This window comes from Alnus glutinosa, chromosome 14, assembly GCF_958979055.1.
Source record: "Alnus glutinosa chromosome 14, dhAlnGlut1.1, whole genome shotgun sequence".
Taxonomy (NCBI): domain Eukaryota; kingdom Viridiplantae; phylum Streptophyta; class Magnoliopsida; order Fagales; family Betulaceae; genus Alnus; species Alnus glutinosa.
Window position 1 is genome coordinate 16,336,461 of NC_084899.1, and position 18,330 is coordinate 16,354,790.

Here is an 18,330-nt window from a genome sequence, read left to right on the forward strand (position 1 = left end):
CCTCGTCGCCATCTTCTCCAAAACCATGGACCACTCTTTGTCTCCTGCAAGCACATGGAACCCCTCTTTCTAATCGTGAAGATTCAACAATAATTCCACACATTCATAAATACATTTCACAGGGATTTCAAGAAGCACAAAAGTTCCATAATCGCTTAGCTTCAAGAGATTTGTACTTGTCTGGGTTCTTCAAGAAATCAACCCACCAGTTGCAATTCAGGATTTGTTTGTGAATGTAACGTCAGTTTTGGGGACCTTTGAAACTTGGAACCAAGTTCCAATTGAAAAAAAAAAAACAAAAAAAAGGTTTCGTTTGAAGGTTTGGGTATTGGAGGTTGAAAGAAGGTGAGTTAGTTTGTTTAGTAGAACGAAGATGCAATAAGATATAGTGGTGAGATTGATGTATGTGGGTCCTACGTACTGGTTCTACATACATGAGTACTACCAATAAGTCTTATTGTGCAAATATTTTACACATTTATGTTATGTAAAAATCATTTTTCTTGAAGGATGGTGACACAATTTTTTTGAAGGAAGAGACAGAGAGAAGGTGTGTGGGAGGAGAGATAAAAGCTTTTGTATGAATAAAATATTGTATTTTTAGTAGCTTTATTAAATGCTATCCAAACATGCACCATCGAATTCTACAAAACATGTTGGAATACGTGAACAAAAAATTTGTACGGCATTGCATGTCTAAAGTGTAAAAATATTGTAGTTTAAGAGAAAAAAAAAATACGCTTTTAATCTAAAACATTGCATAATGAAACAAAGTTGTGCGGGAAAAAAAGAAAAAAAAAAAAGAGTGAAAAGAGAGAAATGACTAAATTTTTTTAGGTTTTTAATGATTTGACGATAGTGAGTACTGTTTGCTCACATTTTTTTTTTTTTTTTTTTTGGTTGTACGTTATATATAATAGTGAGACCGTTGATAGTAACTTTTACGTATTTTCAGTAAATTATCCCACCAAAATAACCTTTTAACTATTTTAACAAGACTATTAACAATGCTCTTATAGAATATCTGCCGCTAGCGCTATGATAACACGTACATAAAGACGTCTATCTGTCTATCGTCCGACCGTGGACGTACGCTACGTGCATCTAGAAGTCCTAACAACTTTCGTGAAACACAGCGTCCACGAACTGTGTGATAAGAAGACTTGACCCCTCAGTGACGGCTCAGTCAACTGAAAATCAAATGTGTGAATCCGTCCAAAGCGATGAAGAAAATGAAAAGCAAGTGTGGGATTCGAAATCTCATACAAAAAAACATGAAATGCCTATGTTGATCTCTCTTGCCTATATTAATTAGTTCAATACAGAAAACAATACACTACCATTTTCTTTTACACCCAATGGCTACCATATCCATTGTTTTCTCCCTTCTTTTTATATCCTTTGCAGGCGGAAGAGCTCAACCAAAGCAATCTAGCCATATAAGCCCGGGCTCTTCACTCTCTCCCTCAACTCAAAACTCTTCATGGCTTTCTCCTTCTAGCCGATTTGCATTTGGGTTCTACCAGCTGCAGGGCGCTACTGACTTTGCTGTAGGAATTTGGTTGGTGGGTAAACACAACACAACAGTGGTGTGGACGGCAATTCTTGATGATTCACTGATCACCTCGAATGCAAGGCTTGATTTTACAAAGAGTGGTATGCTTTGGTTGAGCACTGAGCGAGGACGACACAAACTCATTCCTAATGCAACAGGTTCTGTTTCCTATGCCGCCATTCTCGACACTGGCAATTTTGTGCTCTATGACAAGGATTCCAACAAAGTTTGGCAGAGTTTTGAACATCCTACCGACACCATTTTAGGAGGTCAGACTCTGTTTGCTGGAGGTCAACTCTTCTCCAGCTCAACCAAGATTGACCACTCAACCGGATCGCGGTTTCATCTCAAGATGCAGGCTGAAGGAAACCTTGTTTTATCCCCAACAAACACTGGAGACACCAAGGGAGATATTTACTGGAGCTCAGAGACTTGGGCTTATTTTTACCAGTTTCATCTTTATCTCAATAATACAGGAAGTCTGCTTATCATCAACGGCACTAATTCATACACACGTAAAATCTTGAATGAAAATAGCGCATCTTCGGCCCCCAACAATAATACAATATATCGTTCTACTCTTGATTCTGATGGAATTTTCCGTCTCTATTCTCATGCCTATGATGAAAGTGGCGACTTCAATGTATCAACTTTATGGGAAGCGTTGAAAGATCCATGTGTTGTGAAAAGTTTCTGTGGTCTCAATAGCTATTGCACATTCAATGACGACCTACCATACTGTCATTGTCTTCCTGGGACTGATTTCGTAGATCCGAATGACAGTTCTCTTGGCTGTGAGAGAAACTTTTCGGAAGCAGTAGTATGTACAGGTGGAAAAGAAAATGAAGCCTCATATAGCATCAAAAGGATGGATAATATGAACTGGGGCGATCGTCCTTATTCCAAGGAACCAATGTCGACAAAGGAAGAATGCAGCAGGTCTTGTTTGGAAGACTGCTATTGTGGGGCGGCACTGTTCGATAGTGTGTCTTGCAGCAAACAAAGTCTCCCGCTGAGATATGTAAGAAGAAGTACAGAAGTGGAGACCACGGCAATCTTTAAGATTGGTATGACAAGCCTAATTAAGAGTAACGAGGTACGCAGTGAAACAACAATAGTGCAAATTCTTCTTGTGACTTTTGGGTTTACTGCATTGTCATGTGTTGCCCTCGCAATCTCCGGCCTTTCCGTTTTCAAAGGTCGAATTTTAAGGTACCGAAGGCTGTTAGAAAATGGAAACCTGGGCCTGAATGAGGAGGTCTTATTGAGATTGTTTTCATATAATGAGCTCAAAAGAGCAACAAATGGCTTCAAAGAAGAGTTAGGAAAGGGATCGTTCGGAGCAGTTTACAAAGGGGCACTATACAAAGGTAGAAGACTTGTTGCAGTAAAGAGACTAGAAAAACTAGTAGAAGAAGGTGAAAGGGAGTTCCAGGCAGAGATGCGAGCAATTGGGAGAACCCACCACAGAAACCTAGTTCATTTGCTGGGTTACTGCGCCGAGGGCGCTAAAAGGCTTCTGGTTTACGAGTACATGAGCAATGGCTCCCTTGCGGATCTTCTTTTTAGAGCCGAGAGACGTCCAAATTGGGATGAGAGAGTCAGAATCGCAAGGGATGTTGCTAGAGGGATCCTCTACCTACATGAAGAGTGCGAGGCCCCAATTATTCATTGTGATATAAAGCCTCAAAACATTCTTATGGATGATTTTTGGACCGCCAAAATCTCTGACTTTGGGCTCGCAAAATTCTTAATGCCAGATCAAACTAGGACCTTCACAGGAATCAGAGGGACAAGAGGGTATTTAGCACCTGAATGGTATAAGAACACTCCAATTTCAGTGAAAGCGGATGTTTACAGTTATGGAATGGTGCTCTTGGAAATTTTATGTTGCAGAAGGAACATGGATCTTGACGTATCAAACGACGATGAAATTATTCTTTCTACTTGGATCTATAAATGCTTCGTTGCGAGAGAGTTGCATAAGATTGTGCGCGGGGAAGAAGTAGATAAGACGACCTTGGAGAATATGGTTAAGGTTGGACTATGGTGTATTCAAGATGAACCAGCTCTTCGTCCTTCCATGAAAAGTGTCCTCTTGATGTTAGAAGGGATAACTGAGGTATCTTTTCCTCCATGTCCAGCTCCTACGTCCATGTAAACTTTCCCCTGCAATAAAAAATTGTATCTGATTTCTTGTAGTTTTTATTTGCTTCATGTATTTTCCTGCACTCATCACGGAGGGGTATACACAGAGCAAGCTAGGGTAAGCTTTCGTGTTAAACATGCATGTATTTTTCTTTCATCAATAAAATTAGAGTAATTTAATGAGTCACTCTTGCATTTGTCTTGTGTCACTCTAATAATGAGGTGGCTTTTAAAATCATTATTTGATTAAAATTTAATAATAATTAATTAAAAGTACAATTGTAATTTTAAAAACTACATCATTATTGAAAGGACACAAAAAGAATACAAGAGTGACTTCTAATCTTACTCATAAAATTAAGAAGTAAACTTTGTCGAAGTAGTAACGCAAACCCTAAAAGAAAACTTCCTCTATTTTTTTTTTCACTTCTTCCAAAAAAATACATTCTAACTTTTTTACACTTTTTATATCACATCAATCATTTTGTATTATTATTCAAATAAAAAAATTCACTACAAAACAAAACTTTTTCACTTTTCTATAAAACATTCCCAAATTTTATATCACATCAATCACTTTTTATTACACAACACACAAATATTCCACAACCCAATTACTTACCAAACAAGCCCATAGTATTTGTGTACAGTGATCTGGTAGACCATGTTTATATAACACAGTAGGATTACTTTGTGATAGGGGTAAACACCAAATGAGGCACGTGTAATGGAAATTAACACCCCTTTATGTGTGAATTAATAGTCAAACTAGCACCCAAAAAATAAACTCACTCAAGATATTGTTGTGAAAAATAAACCAAACACCCCGGTCATAAGCAAGACATCAAGATTTTTACGTAAAAAATCCTCTAATGTGAAGGGAAAAACTATGAGACTTAGTCCAATTAAATCTTCCACTATCAATGATAATAAGTTTACAGTGTCTTCTCTAGAGAAATATGTAGAGGCTGCCAACTCACCAAGAATACAAACATTAATTCTTGGATTAAATATAAATTTATCACTGTAAAAATAGATTTCAACAATAACAACAAAGAAAGATCTCACCATGTGAATATGGGCAACTAAGTAATTGGGGAGGAAAACCAACTATCAACACATGTTAATAAGTAACTCTCGTCGTCAGAAACATGTTTTCTTTTTCGTCAACATCGGACCTCAAACAGTCCTGAGTTGTAGAACGGTCATTCTTTTTTTTTTTTTCCTTTTTGTTTTTCTTTTCTTTTTGTTGGACAGCCCTCCTTTTCTTTTTCATTTCCTTTTCCAATCCTCGGAGCTGTTGAACGGTCCTCCGATACCTATTTTCCTTTTCTTTTTCTTTTCCTTTTCTTTTTCCTCTTTCTTTCACTTGTTAGGTCCTTATAAAAGACACAATCCGTGTCTTTTAAAATACACGTGGGATTGTCCCCACATAAGTCTTGGAAATAATTTTGGAGATGGTGCACAAAATTTTTGTTGAAATAAAATAATACTAATATAAAAATTAACAATAAAATAAATAATATACAAGAGATGAAAAGTGGAGTATGGAAAGGTTTCATAATGCTATAAAATTACATAAGAGCATTGTCTTTAAAAGTTGATTCGTGCCTCTTGAAATATATAACTCGGTGTGATTAGATCATTTGATATGTAACCTCTCAGGATTAAACTACGTACACCATTTACCTTTGTTAAGGGTACACATAAAAAAACGAAGGTCCATAGAACAACCCTTTGATTTGTTTGAAAGATTGAGTACAAAGATGATGCAAAATTGAGCAGAAAGCAAAAACTCAATCTCTCTCTCTCTCTTCAGTAGTGAGGAACAACCATTCTAAAAGCAAGGGTAAAAATTTATTAGAAATACCAGCCTTTAACAAAAATGAAAGCTCACTCAAAGGTACGAGACTTTTTGGATTATATATATATATATTTTTTTGTGTAAACTAAATCCTCAATTTTATAGAAGTTTTTCTTTAAAATTAATGAACATGTAATAAAGGTAAAAAATGGTCATAACAGTAATATCATTTTAAAGCCTATGACCATGCATTAAAGACTTGATCTTCAACCTATGAAATAACCAACGGTAAAATTAGTCAATAACTTGTAAATAAAAATTTAATGATTGAACAGTTAAAAAATCACAATGATTGTGCAAAGTTTTAATGATCAAATGGTTATATTTTGAGATTTTATGACTAACGGCCAAAACTCTTTAAGAAGAAAAAAATAAACACGGTCAAAACACTTAAGACCAAATCATTAAAATTGATTTTTCTTTTTTCATAAAATTCATAAACATATTGAGAAACATGTTTTAAATACCTCTAAAAAGAAATAATGTTTGTAACAGATACAACATCCCTTACATGTTACAAACACTAAAAAAAAAATGAGATTGAAAGTATGCATCGTTATGGTACCCGAAAGTTTTAACTACACCTAGGATAAATAAATAGGAACTTAATGAATTATGACAGAGTTAGACTCTTTTAACCACATCCACAAATTAAAAAAACTTATCACACATAACTTTCTCCAAAAAAAATTTGGGTTGGTCTATAGCGGGTTGGCACCTTATATAGGCCATGTGCCCTTCAGTTTCATGAGCGTTCTAGAGACTTACCCAAGTCTCATAGGAAGCAGCACCACCTCCACGCTCACATAGGTGGCATCCATCAAGAGTGTGTGCAGAGTACACCCCATCCCAACAAGTAGGGACTATGGATCTATTAAGAGTTTTAAACTCATCCTTGACAATTTTGCATCTTGTACTGTCTTATACTGTAGGGATGGACTTATCACTATCTTCTCAACAAGATAATGGATAAACATAGAATGGCAGTACCTTACCATGATTACTTGTGACTTCGTTTCTCATTAAATCTCATTAAATCTCATTCAAGGGATCTCCAATCACAGAGGTTGGGTATCAATCACAGTGTCATAATTTAGGAATCAGTCCTATCCCCCTCGATGTTTCACTCACCAGCCTTTTTGCTAGTAGCTTGGTCAAAGGATCTGCTAGATTCCTTTCTGACCGTACAAATTCCATGGAAATTGCATTGTTCTTAATAAGCTACCTCACAATATTTGGCATTTTTCTAATTATGAATTTTACTCTTTGCTCGAGCTATGACAACCTATCAATCACAATCAAAACACAAGTGGAACTGAATTAGTATATATAGGCAAATTAATTAATTAATAGGCTCCTTAGCCATTCATCTTCAGTTCTTACCTTTTCCAAGGCAACTAACTCTAACTCTATACTAAACCTTGCTATGCAAGTCTGTTTTGAGGAACTCCAAGAGATAGCCCATTCGGCCGGAGTAAACAAATAGCCACATAAAAGCTTTAGCTTATCTAAATCATAAATTCAATTAGCATCACAATATCCTTTCAATAAAGGATAATATCCACAGTATGACAAACCAAAATTAATTGTTTCCTTTAGGTATCTCAAAAATTTAGAGATAGCATCCCAATAATTAACACCATGATTATAAGTATATCTACTCGACATGCCAACAACATATGCAATATCAGGGCGTTTACAGTTTGTCAAAATATCTAGCTACCAATGAATTGTGTATATTTTGCTTGCAATACACCGTCACCGTGATTCTTTACCCAATGTATTTTAAATTATATGGTGTAGACATAGGTGGATGATCAAAGTGCTCAAATATTTTAAGTATCTTTCCAACATAATGTATCTGAGATAAAATAATGTACTCATTATCTCTTAGAACTTTAATGGCCAATATGACATTAGTTCTACCCATTTATTTCATATCAAAATTAGATGCAAAAACTCTTTTAGCTTAATCCACAACATCAATGCTAGTTCAAAAACTAGGCAAGTCATGTTAACAACCAGAAATTTCTCTCATCCCTCTCTCTCAAGAAAATCCTAGCCGCCCAGGAGGCTTTCATTTTTTCTGGTTTGAGAGGGGGAGGGGGCTTGCCCCCCGACCCTCTATTTGTTTTTCGTCCCTAGTTTTTGGTAAGTCTTAGGCTGCTATTTTTTCTTCTCTCTCGGTGTCGATCTGTGAAACCAAGAGGTGAAGATATTATTCTCTAATCCTTCGAAGGATTGAGAGTTTGAGGTGTTCAATTTACTGTTGGGTTCCATGGGTAAGGCGCCATCGACCACCCAGTGGAAGAAAACATGTCTCTCGATAATTTTAGTTTAGTTTTCAGGCTGCATCTTTGAAGCTAGATTTATGCTTCCATGTCACTCTTTGCATGACACGCACCTCTCCATGGTATTGGCAGTCGTCCTCCGCCTCTGTCACCACCAGGCTCACTCTCCCTAGCCATTCGCGCACCGGAGTATGGTGTGCACGCGCCAACGAGTACACCTCACTTGTCGGTGCGTGATGGCCCCACCATCTCTTCCAGTTCTACGTTAGCGGTTCCCAGTGGTTCTCTAATGGAGAGAGGTCTTATAGTGAGGGCGCGTGGTTTAAATGCGCTATCATCAGCGATTCCCTGTGCTCATCTCAGCCAGTCAGTGTTGTTTTAGTTTTTGTTATGTTATGTTTTTTAAGTTTTTGTTCCGTTGTCACCCTTTGCAGCTTGCTCTGGTAGATTTTAGATCTAAACTGAACTATATTGGCTATTTTTAGAACATAATTTGTACTCTCTTATCTCCTCTAGTGGAACTCATGTGTAAAGAGAAGCTTTTACTGTTGTCTATCTGCTTAGATAGTTGCTTTCAAGTCAGGATCTAGTCTCTAAGGGAGTCTTTGTACCCCTAATCACTGACTGACTTTTTGGGTCTCATATTATAATGAATGGTTTCTTTATTCCAAAAAAAAAAAAAAACTAAGTATGTCATCAATATATATAAACAAATAATGACAACTTCATTATTATAAAATTTGCTATGCGTTTACCTGCACCATTAATTAAATATGCATTAGACAAGATCACCTTGTCAAACATTTCATGCCATTATTTAGGAGCTTGCTTGAATCAAACTAGGATTTAACCAATTTGAACACTTTGTGTTCTTGATCGGAAATTACAAGTCCCTCAGGCTGCTCCATATTAATCTCTTCACCATTTAGAAGAATAATTGTGACCTCCATTTCATGTACAACAAGTTTATAAATAAAAGCAGTGACAAATAACATTCTATAGATGAAATTGTAATAACTAGAAAATAAGTATTAAATAATCAACTTGCTTTTACTTGTAGCTTATAGCTACCAACCTTGGCTTGTACTTATATATTCTATCATCTGATTTAATGTAACACCCCGTCTTTTACAAAAATGCGTAAGTAGTTATATCTAATAATCCACGTGACATTACAACATCAAAGATGATAAAATCTTGCAGTGGAATATATATATTTTTCTTATAGACTTGGGAATATAACACATCAGAGCTGATTGAATTACCTTAATATATAAATAAATGTAAATAACATGTTCTTACATAATAAATACACATAAAGCATTAACATATGTGCTACATGCGACATTGATATTATGTAACCATTATTTTAACTTAATACAAACCATCATATAGAATATTACATATTAAAAGAAATACGTAAAAGTTTCATTCATAAATATCAAGATTGGCATAATGACCCTGACAGTCCTGACCTTTCTCCTGTCCTGCATAAACATTTATGTGATTGTGGTTCTCATCACAATCTCATACTATAATCAAGTGAGTCAACTGTTTTCAATAATATAATGATTATTGATTTATTTAAAAATACGCAATGTAATGATAGTTTTATATGCACAGTTTAAATTATTTTCTTCTGCACTCCTCTCATTATAGCCTTGTGCTTAGTTAACGTATTGTCTTGGAGCCTTGTGCTCTTTTAACTATAAAGCTTATTTGTTTCTGTTAGGGGCCTTGTGCTCCCACTGTGGGCCTTGTGTCCGCCAGCTTTGTTAATAATCAAAGCAAAATATGCAAATTCCATTCATACGCATACAATTAAATAAATCTGAAATCACAATATTGTGGTAATCATCATTACTTTCAGTAAGTAATTAATATTTACAGTTTTTTGCTTCCAAAGGGTTTCCACACACTGTCATACAATTTTGTACATATGGTAGTGCATTAGTATAAGATACTAAGAAACCTATTTTAATACTTTTATTGCTTTTGACTTCTAAATCACTTAACATAATTTCCTATTATTGCTTCTGATTTCTAAATAACTTAATATAATTTCTCAATGTTTGGACATTATAACGGCATATAAAATTAGGTCGATTATATTACCAAATATTTCATGTGAATATTATTACGTCATTTATTAACTAATGTCCAAAACAATTTTAAATTAACATGGGCATTGTAACGACATTGGTATTTAAAAATCTTATGTATTTTTGAACAAAATTGACATAGTGACCTCACTAATGTAAAATAATGAGTTTTATATTTTAAGAATAAATGGATAGAACAATGGCATAACTATAAATAATCTTTATCTTATAAAATTTGGGCAGAATAACGGCATTACTGTAACTAATGCTTAAAAATGTTTTTAGAATTTTGGGCAGCGTAACGACGCTTTTATAAAATACTCTATTTTATTCGGGCATTATAACTGCGTATTTTATTAATTAAATAAGCCACTTTGAAAATCCTATTTTAAACACAACATTAAAACATTAGATATAATTTAAAAACTTTAAAATCACAAAACTATAATCTAAGCTTATTAAGAGGCTCACCAAAAGCTCCTGGAACAAAAGCAGGAATATAAACCCCTTAGTTGCACATAGATCGGCCGAGACAAAAAGGGCTTTTCTATTTTCCTTTTTCTGTTGCAAGCCGAAACAGGGAGAGAGAGTTCTTTCATTTTTTTTTCTTTATTGGCTATGACAAAGAGGGAGAAAGTCACAGAGAAAGGGAGAAAGTGAGACTTCTTCTTTCTTTCCTATTACCCTAGTCAAAGAACATATAGTTGAGAGAGAACTTTTTCTCTTTCATGTTAAAAGAGATGTGTGGCCCAATGAAAAAATAGAGAGAAGAGAAGAGAATAGAGAGAGAGAGAGAAAGAGAGAGAGAGAGAGAGAGAGCTTGCTCTCTATTTGGCCGGGAAAGAGATAGGGAGATGGGAGCCTTCTTTTCCTTTTTCTTTCATTTTCTTGTTTTTCCCGAGAGAGAGACATAGGGTTATTTGAGTTTGTGCTTTTATTTTTTAAGCACACTTACTACCGTTAGAAAGGAGAAGAAGTGAGAGTTCTTCTTTCTTGTTTTAGAAAGAAGTGGGTTGCTATTTGAGGGAAAGAGAAAGGGGAGTTTCTTCATTCTTTTTCTTTTCTGTAGTCGAGAGAAAGAAAGAGAAGAAGAGTTGTTGAGAGCTGCAACTCGTGAGAGAAAGAGAGTTTAAGGAAGTTTTTGCTTCTAGTTTTCAAAGGGTTGAGAGATACAGAGAGACTTTCTCTAGGTTTTTCATTCAGTCAAACAGAAAGGAAACAAGGGTTTCAACACTTTTCTTTTTAAACAAAAAAAAAAAAAACCAGAACTCTCTTCCTTAATGTTTCTCAACAGCAAGTGAGTATTTCAAACTTTTATCTTCCTTAAAACAGAAAAGTAAAACCCTTTTATCTTCCCCTCTATTTTGATTGAGCTACCATAAGACTCTAACTCTTCCTCCCACTTTGTCGGCCAGTAGTTCAAAACAGCAAAGAAAAGCTATCTGCCCCATTCGGCCTGCAAACAGAAACGAAAGAGAAAGCTCTCTCTTCTCTTTGTCTCTATTTCGGTCGTGATAGTTTTTGGTTGGCTGCATTCTGTTGACAAAATCACTTTATGTAATGTTGTTTTCATAAACAGGGATGCCATTTATTCAGAGTCTTCATTTCAAAAAGGTTTTTCAAAAATGTTCAAAAAAGATTCTATGTTGTTTCCGTCGGAGAAGTCAAATCCCAAGTTTCCGTCCAGATGACCTAGCGATGTGTTTGGACGCCCTTCAGTGTCATGAAGCTTAGAACAGTTCAAGGTTGCATCCATCCGGACTCTATGGCAACACTTCCAAATGATCCTCAGAGTTTGAAATGTATCCAACCTTCCTTCGCAGACATGGAGTGGAAGACAGTCTGCATTGTCTGGACCTAGGGAAAAACTGTCTGGACACCTAGGTCCCTGATAAGGTAATTACGTGCATATATTCTACATCCGTCCAGACGAGGTCCTTATTATGAGAATTACGTGCAGATAAAGTGCAACCGTACGGACGCTAGGGCAACACCGTCTGGACATGGCCTTATTATGAAATTACATGACGCGCAGAATGGAAAGCTGGGTACATAGAAGACTGCCGGACGCTCTAAGCTTCCTTCTGGACGCTGCCTAGAGAAACCCGATCAGTGTTGTTTTAGGTTTTCTGAGCCTATAAATAGAGGCCTCTAGGCATGTAAAAAATCAAGAATTTGGTATTGAATTCTCTATAGCTTAGAGAGAGTATTTAGGGAAATATTGTGAAGATCTACTTCCTCTCAAGCTGTTGTCGTGGTGTGATTACTTGGTTCGTGTTAAATTTAATGTTAGTTTTTGTGTTGACTGCATTCTGTTGGACAAAATCACTTCTATGTAATGTTGCTGCTTTCACAAGGTTGCTACTTTATCCAGAGTCTACTCTTTAGCTATGTTCTTCAAGAAGATTCTGTGAAGTTTTGAAGTTTATTTTGGTTCCCTATCAGCTGTCCGGACGACGTGGTATTCCGTCCGGACGCTCATCAGCCAGCATCATCCGTCCGGACAACGAGATCTTTCTGTTCAGATGCCCATCAATGTCTAGAAGCTTCAAACAGTTCAAGATTGCATCCGTCTGGACGTAATGGCAAATCGTCCAGATGCTCTTCAGAGTTCGAGAAGATCCCAATGTTCCAGCAAATCCGTCCGAACGACGTGGCTATACGGTCCGGATGCCAATCAGTGTTTGACAAGCATAAGGGTTTCTGCCTCAAGACATAGTTATGGGAAGACGGCTGCTACCGTCCAGACGATGTGTGATCCCGATGTCCTCCATAAGGCAAGTCTTCATGGTCCGGACGATCAAGCTTCATAGTTGACAAGCATAAGGGTTTCTGCCTCAAGACATAGTTATGGGAAGACGGCTGCTACCGTCCGGACGATGTGTGATCCTGATGTCCTCCATAAGGCAAGTCTTCATGGTCCGGACGATCAAGCTTCATATATGAAAATTGCGTGCACCAGTTCAACCGTCCGAACATCAGCCTTCAGGATCCGGACACTCAAAGCCTTATTATGGTAATTACATGCAGCTGAAGTGCAACCATCCGGACGCTAGGGCAACACCTTCCGGACGCATCCTTGTTATGGAAACTTTTAGCCCTATTTTGGAAAGGCGGTTGCAGTTGACCATTCGGACGCTCGGTCAAGCCGTCCAGACACCCTCCGGTATTTTGATGCAGCGGACGTGCGACCGTTCTGACGATGTGTCATCCCGTCCGGACGAGGCTCTTAAACAGGAAAGATTTCCCTGCGAAATTTTCAGAAAATCTTGTCGCACAGTTGTCCATCCGGACGACCCATGTCCACCGTTCGGACGGCGCCCAGCTATATTTTGCCTGATGCTCATTTGAGCCCTCAGCCTAAAAATAGATGCCCTTGGGTATTGAGAACTGCAAGAATTCGGTATTGAATTCTACAACTGCTCAGAGACGTGATATTTCCTCTGAAGCCCTACCAAGTGTACTGTTGTTGTGCTACATCTGAAGTCTATTGATGTGCAAATTTTAATACTCGCAAGCACACGAATCGTTTGCAATATAGTGTGTGTGCAAGTGCAAGATCGTCTCCACAGGGAATTGCTTTGCAAAAATTAATCTCTATTTAAACTAATTCTATTTTAACCTAGTGCCGAGTTTTTGAGATTTTTTTTATAAAGCAAAATAACAAACTAAATTAAAAATTGAATAAGAACAATTAAAAAAAATAAAAAATATTAAGGTTTTAGAATCCACCTCGCCATATCAAACAACACATTCTTGTATTTTATTCATACACCCGATTAAAAGTTATGCCTTATTAATTGTTCAAAATCCCAAAGAAAATGCATATTAAATCATTCAATGAATCCAACCATTAAATAAATCACAACGAATACCCAATTGAAATTAAATCATCCAATGTATCCGTTTTGACAAACAAATCACAATGGATATCCTCTTTCAATCAAATCATTCGATGTATCCATCGGTTGAAACACAATGAATATTCAATTTTAATAAATGAACATTCAATCAAAAGACATAAATCAAATGATTGAATTTGGACTTGACCAATTTAGTGGTAAAAAAAATTCGGGCTTATAATAAAATAACAAGAACGTAAAAGTAATCAATGGCGAGGTTTCATCTTCAACCTTAGTTGAAAAATTAACCTCTCATAACTAAAAACAACATGCTAAATTTTATTAAAAATAAAATAAAATACTAATAACAATAAAAGACTTGCAAAAGAAAATGGTGCAAGAAAATGGAAGTTGCTAAGCAGCCCATGTCCAAGAGAGGCTCACACCTCTACCACCCCACCAACAAGAGAAAAGCGTGATATTTATAGGCAAGTCCTAGGGTTTTTAGTGCCACTAGGTCAATAAAATTTGTCTCTCTAAAGGACGCCTCTGCCCCCATGATTTCTCTACAACTTGCGGCGCACACCTCTGATTCACAAGAGAAGAATCTGTTCGGCCAGTGCTGTTATTATTTATTTATTTATTTTTCCTTATTAAGGATACAGTGTGCTGCCTTTTTACTATGGAAAGACCTTGGTTTAAATTTCTTCTTTTGCTGCCAGCTCAAGAGAATTAATGACGTGCATGTGTCTCCTTTGTCTTTTGTCTTTTCCACCTTGTGTTTCACGAGAATGGTGTGCATGCATGTGGTTCGGTGCTTCCAGAATTTGTTGTAGTGCGCTGCCAGTTCAGCTTGCATGGGTCTTTTTTTTTTTTGGTCAATTCGGTGCTGCAGGTTTTGGAAAGAAATCGTGTTTCTTGTTTTGCTCCAGTTCACGTGCATGGCCCACATGAAATCAGCGCTCCAGGTATGGAAATAATCCTTCAAATTGGTGCAGCAAATCCTGAAGTTGAATGTGTGTCGGAGCCTTGCAAATTTGGAGAGAAATCGCGTCTTCAAATGCACATCCTAGTGCGCTGCCAAATAAGGAACGACAACGTGTAAGGCCAAATCTGACTTGCTGTAGCGCCTCCCACCTGAAGTTGAATGTGTGTCGGAGCCTTGCAAATTTGGAGAGAAATCGCGTCTTCAAATGCACGTCCTAGTGTGCTGCCAAATAAGGAACGACAACGTGTAAGGCCAAATCTGACTTGCTGTAGCGCCTCCCACCTTCGTTTGTGTTGCCAATTAATTGGCGCATGAAGCTGCTTTTTCTTGGAAAGAAATCAAATCCAGCTCAGTATGGAAATAAATTTGACACTCTCTTTCTTAGAGAAAATCGTGTGCTACCCATTATGGAGGGAGATGTGTGCTTGATTCGGTCCCCACAAGTCTAGAAATTGATTTGCACTTTCACGAAAAGAAATTAAAGCTTGGTGGTCCAAAATCAGGTGAAGACAAAAATAATTATTTTCTCTTCATTTACATTTTATTCTCCCCAATATTTCTTTTCTTTGTAAATCCACGAAAATACCACAATTTTCTCTCAAAGACCTGCAAAACACCAAGACACTAAAACTAACAAAAAATATTAGAAAATAACAAAGCCAAAAGGATTAACTAATGTAAATTAAGAGGTCAAATTACATACTATTTTGCACTCATCATCTATCTTAAAGGTCGGCTCTAAGATAAAGGATTCCATTGAAGACCCCTTCAGGTAGGAGACCTGGTTGGGAAGCATTCGTGTTAGGTTACACGTCAGAGATCAAGATACGACCACTGCATCGGGTTAATGTGAGTGTTACTGTCTTGTATCTAGCTATGTCTTCTGAATAGTGAAATTCCTGGGTTTGGCTACCCCGGAGTGGTTTTTCTCTTAATTGAGTTTCCATTTCGTCAACAAAAATCTGTGTGTCATTTATTTTCCTCTGTGTTTTAATTTTTGTTGACACTTGTGCACGCACACTTTATTTTTGAAGTCAATTTCTATTTTCAATTGGTATCAGAGCTTGGTACACTCTGAGAAGATTAAATTCTTGAGTGTCATTTATTTTTGACTTCTATTTCCTACTATGTCTCAAACTCTTAATTTTGTTCCTACCTTCGATGGTTCGAACTATGGCTATTGAAAAGCTCGGATGCGATTCTTTTTAAAATCTATTGACTATTGGAATATTGTTGACTCTGGTTAGACTAAACCAGAGGATGCAACTCCCGAGACAGTCCCTCTGAAAAACGCCCAACTTTCCAATGATAAAGCCCTCCATGCTCTATGCCAAGCACTTTCTCCCTCTGAATTCACCAAAATTTCAAACTGTGAATCAGCCAAAGAAGCATGGCAAATCTTGGCAACAACATATGAAGGCATTAAATTAGTTAAATTTGCCAAACTTCAAATGTTGACTTCAAGATTTGTAGAAATTAAGATGTTGGAAGATGAGACTTTTGGAGAGTTTTACTCCAAGATAAGTGACCTTAGAAACTCCATGGTGAGTCTTGGGAAACCTATCTCGGATGTAAAACTCATCCGAAAAATTCTAAGATTTTTGCCTGAGCGTTTCAGAATTAAAGTAACCACCATTGAAGAAAGCAAGGATCTTGAGGAGATGAAGATTGAAGAGCTGGTAGGATCTCTTCAAACATATAAGCTGTCCCTGCCCCCGGTCAAGAAGTTGAAGACCATTGCTCTAAAGGCTTCCAAGAAGAAGGTAGAAGCATCATCTGAAGATGACTTTGAGGATGAAGATAAGGCTGTGGCTATGTTAGCCAAAAATTTCATAAGACTAATGAAAGACGATCGGTTCAAGAAGAAGTTTTCTGAAAGAATGAAGAAATCTCCCAAAGAAGCTGAACCTGAGGAAGAAGATAAGAAAGATCCCAGAGGACCCCGATGTTTTGAATGCTCAGGCTTTGGGCATATCCGGGCCGATTGCGGGAATCTTAAAAAGGGCAAGGGGAAGGCATACAATGTGACTCTCGGTGACGAGTCAGAAGAAGAAGCTCCAGAGTCTGAAAAGTTTATGGCCTTTGTAGCCCCACATGTTGAAGAAGAAGACTCATATTACTCGGAGCATAGTGAAAATGAGGAAGAGCTCAAAGAGGCCTACAAGACACTCTACATAGAATATGAGAAGCTGAGGGAAGGCTGAAAGCAGCACCTGAATGATCTTACCAGTTTGCAGACCGAGAAGAGTTCATTGCTGCTTAAAGTACAAGAGCTCGAGGAAAAGCTATTAGAGACACAACTCCAGCTAGAAAGAGTTACCGATGAGAAGCTGACTTGTATGCTATTCATCCAGAAGAGCCCAACTGACAAGACTGGTCTCGGGTATGTAGCTCCATCTTCTGATGCTCCCTCTTCCTCAAAGACTGTGTTTATGAAGCCTACAGTCTCAGAGCCTCCTCCCACTGTTGAAGATAAAGGGAAGGACAAGGTCAATGGTGATGTTCCAGGCACTCAGGAGCCTCATTCCATCAGAAGACCTCCTATATGCCACCACTGCGGTTTAAGTGGGCATGTTCATCCTCAGTGCTCCCTCCTGAAAGCAGAAAAAACCAGAGTCAAGAAAGAAGTGCCCAGACAAGTTCATTATGGCACTAGACCTACAGCTCAGCATCGGACTCCATGGCATCAGGCACCTCACCAAGCACCAAGGACTCAATATCAAGCCCCTTGGTCTCATTAGCGGCCTCAACAGTGGTTTGTACCAGCCTATCACAAGGGCACCTACAAGAACAAACCCAAGTAGTTTAGAAGGCCTCAAGAAGAGCAACACTACAGTGAGCCTCCCATCTGGATGCAGAACATGATAGAGTGGATGATGCAGTCCTGCCAGCAATCACCCTCTGGAAGGCAGGCTTGGGTCTAGAAGAACAATTACCCCATGAGGGGGAACAGGCACACCTAGCAGACTCGGGTGTTCATGCCTAAGATTCAGTTCCTAATCCTATGGCATCGGGTTTAATTGCTCATTTTATTTGTTATATTGTTATATGCAATCTAGAAACCAGTTGTATTTGCCCCCTTTGTTTCTTGAGAAAACTATGCAGGCATTTTTTTTTGGGAAGACAGAAAAAGTAGGTCGAGCGACTGTTTTTCTGTAGTGGCATCATTGAGCGTACACAGGTTTGATTGTACCTTAGCATATGATGTCTTTTCCATATTGCTTATTGTTTTTGTTTTTTCTTTAATAAAACAAAAATATGGGGAGAATTTGCAGGATTTTTCTCTTTTGGCTTATTAGATGTTGCATGTATTCTTGCTTGATATCTCAATTCAGTGTGCATTGATTAAATATGCTTAGATATATTTGAGAGTTTTGACTATATTAGCCAAGTGTTTTTCCTGTTTATGTAAAAGTATGATAGCTTCTTTCTTCATGCGATGAAAAAGTGCGTTATCCCGGGCTCCCCTAAAGGTACATCTTTCCTTCTCTGACTTTTTACTTTTGGAAATTTTGGATAAGAGAAGAGGTCCTTGATAAG

The 18,330-nt window shown here is 37.5% G+C and overlaps 1 protein-coding gene across 1 annotated transcript; it reads left to right on the plus strand.

Annotated features, from left to right (window-relative positions):
* The first annotated feature begins 1,140 nt into the window (after positions 1-1,140).
* LOC133857049 (G-type lectin S-receptor-like serine/threonine-protein kinase LECRK3) lies at positions 1,141-3,898 on the plus strand. Its single transcript, XM_062292154.1, has one exon. It carries the CDS (start codon positions 1,359-1,361, stop codon positions 3,714-3,716), a length of 2,358 nt encoding a protein of 785 aa, XP_062148138.1. The 5' UTR covers positions 1,141-1,358; the 3' UTR covers positions 3,717-3,898.
* The last annotated feature ends 14,432 nt before the right edge of the window (positions 3,899-18,330 follow it).